We start from the raw sequence: 2,500 nt of genomic DNA, 5'->3' as shown, positions 1-2,500 counted from the left end.
GGGAGGTAAGAAGGAGGGAGGGAGGAAGGACGTGAAAATGGAAGGGGGGGTGGTTTTAAAGGTGGGGGAGGATGGGGGAAATTGGGAAAGGGGGGTGGGGGATCATGGGGAAAAATTAAAAAAAGGAAGGGGGGAACGAAAAGAACTGATTTATACAAGGAGGGCGAGAGGTCAAGCAGTAGAGGAGGCCGTAGAAGAGGAAGGGAAGAAAACTTAAGCGCGAGGGAGGGGGAGAGACGAAGATAGCGGAGGAGAGGAGGAGAGGTAGAGAAGAGGGGGAGGAGAGGAGCAGACAGTGAAAGGAGAGAGAGAGAGAGAGAGGAGTGGAAGAGAGGAGGAGACAGAGAGAAGAGAGAGGGAGGGAGAGGTGAGAGGGGAGGGAGGGAGGAGTGAGAAGGGGGAGGGAGGAGAGGCGTAAGAAGGGGGAGGGAGGGAGGGTGAGAAGGGGAGGAGGAGGGTGAGAAGGGGAGGGAAGGGAGAGAGGAGGGTGAGAAGGGGAGGAGGGAGGAGAGAGAGGGAGAAGAGGGAGGAGGGAGAGGATGAGAGGAGGAGAGGAGAAGGAGAGAGGGAGAAGAAGAGGAAAGAGGAAGAGAGAGAGAGAGAGAGAGAGAGAGAGAGAGAGAGAGAGAGAGAGAGAGAGAGAGAGAGAGAGAGAGAGAGAAGAGAGAGAGAGGAGAGAGAGAGAGACAGAGAGAGAAGAGAGAGAGAGAGAGAGGAGAGAGAGAGAGAGAGAGAAAAGAGAGAGAGAGAGTCAGAGAGAGAGAGAGAGAGAGAGAGAAAGAGAAACAAAGACAAAAATGAAAACAGACAGACAGAGCACGAGCAGCAGAAGGCGAGGACCCACCCCCCGCCGTAGGGGCCTCAGGATAAGCCCTGCGGCGGTGCTAGGGGCGGAGGCCTGAGCGCGGTGGTGTCCGGGGCGCGCGACGAGACAGAAATAGCGGCGCAGCGGCGACGCTCGCTCGCGACCTGGCATCCGGGCGGGGCGGAGGTATGTCAGGCCCGCGGTAAGCTACGGTATCGGCCAACAGCGATGCCCGGCGCTTCTGTGTCACCGGGCCTCCGCTCCCGCCGCCGACGCGGGGGCCCTCCTCCGCTCGCCGCGGGCTTCCGTCATGGCCCCCCGTGGCGACGAGGAGGCTTCCGTCATGGCCCCCCGTGGCGACGAGGAGGCTTCCGTCATGGCCCCCTCTGGCAACCACGAGGCTTCCGTCATGGCCCCCCGTGGCGACGAGGAGGCTTCCGTCATGGCCCCCCGTGGCGACCAGGAGGCTTCCGTCATGGCCCCCCCGTGGCAACCGGAGGCTTCCGTCTGGCCCCCCGTGGCGAACCAAAGGCTTCCGTCATGGCCCCCCGTGGCGACGAGGAGGCTTCCGTCATGGCCCCCCGTGGCGACGAGGAGGCTTCCGTCATGGCCCCCCGTGGCAACCACGAGGCTTCCGTCATGGCCCCCCGTGGCGACGAGGAGGCTTCCGTCATGGCCCCCCGTGGCAACCACGAGGCTTCCGTCATGGCCCCGTGTGGAACCAGGAGGCTTCCGTCATGGCCCCCGTGGCGACGAGGGCTTCCGCATGGCCCCTGTGGCAACCCCGGAGGCTTCCGTCATGGCCCCCTGTGGCAACCACGAGGCTTCCGTCATGGCCCCTGTGGCAACCAGGAGGCTTCCGTCATGGCCCCTGTGGCAACCAGGAGGCTTCCGTCATGGCCCCCCGTGGCAACCAGGAGGCTTCCGTCATGGCCCCCCGTGGGAACCAGGAGGCTTCCGTCATGGCCCCTGTGGCAACCAGGAGGCTTCCGTCATGGCCCCTCGTGGCAACCAGGAGGCTTCCGTCATGGCCCCCTGTGGCAACCAGGAGGCTTCCGTCATGCCCCCCGTGGCAACCAGGAGGCTTCCGCCATGGCCCCTGTGGCAACCAGGAGGCTTCCGCCAAGGACCCCTGTGGTAACCAGGAGGCTTCCGTCATGGCCCCCTGTGGCAACCAGGAGGCTTCCGTCATGGACCCCTGTGGCAACCAGGAGGCTTCCTTCATGGACCCCTGTGGCTACCAGGAGGCTTCCGTCATGGCCCCCTGTGGCTACCAGGAGGCTTCCGTCATGGCCCCCTGTGGCAACCAGGAGGCTTCCGTCAAGCCCTCGGCGTCAAAAAGCACATGGCTCGGCGTCAGGGCTCCGCGTGTCGCCCAAGGGACTTCCGCTCTTTTGCCTTGCCGCAGCAGGGGGGGGGGGGTCGTTTACCATATCGTTTGCTATTCTACCCTCACTACGACCACCTTCACTACGACCATCCTCACTACGACCACCTTCACTACGACCATCCTCACTACGACCACCTTCACTACGACCACCCTCAGTGTCAGCAAATAACCCAGAAAGGCGCCGATCCCTCCGCTACAGCACCCTAGACCATCTATTTCCGCAAACCACCTGCGGCAGCCATCCCCAGTTATCCCTCCTCCCCAGAACAGAGAAACAAACACCAACTTCCCCCAAAGAACAACAC

General features: G+C 62.7%; 1 protein-coding gene across 1 annotated transcript; it reads left to right on the top strand.

The window, feature by feature from the left end:
- The first annotated feature begins 1,115 nt into the window (after positions 1–1,115).
- On the top strand, positions 1,116–1,946 carry LOC119576754 (bile salt-activated lipase-like). The gene has a single exon (XM_037924396.1). It carries the CDS (start codon positions 1,116–1,118, stop codon positions 1,944–1,946), a length of 831 nt encoding a protein of 276 aa, XP_037780324.1.
- The last annotated feature ends 554 nt before the right edge of the window (positions 1,947–2,500 follow it).

The sequence above is a fragment of the Penaeus monodon genome, chromosome 9 (assembly GCF_015228065.2).
Source record: "Penaeus monodon isolate SGIC_2016 chromosome 9, NSTDA_Pmon_1, whole genome shotgun sequence".
NCBI classification, from domain to species: domain Eukaryota; kingdom Metazoa; phylum Arthropoda; class Malacostraca; order Decapoda; family Penaeidae; genus Penaeus; species Penaeus monodon.
This window is presented reverse-complemented; position numbering and strand designations above follow the sequence as displayed.

What these genes read in the sequence shown, in the direction of transcription:
- LOC119576754 (XM_037924396.1), top strand. Translation starts at nt 1,116, where the DNA reads ATGGCCCCCCGTGGCGACGAGGAGGCTTCCGTCATGGCCCCCCGTGGC.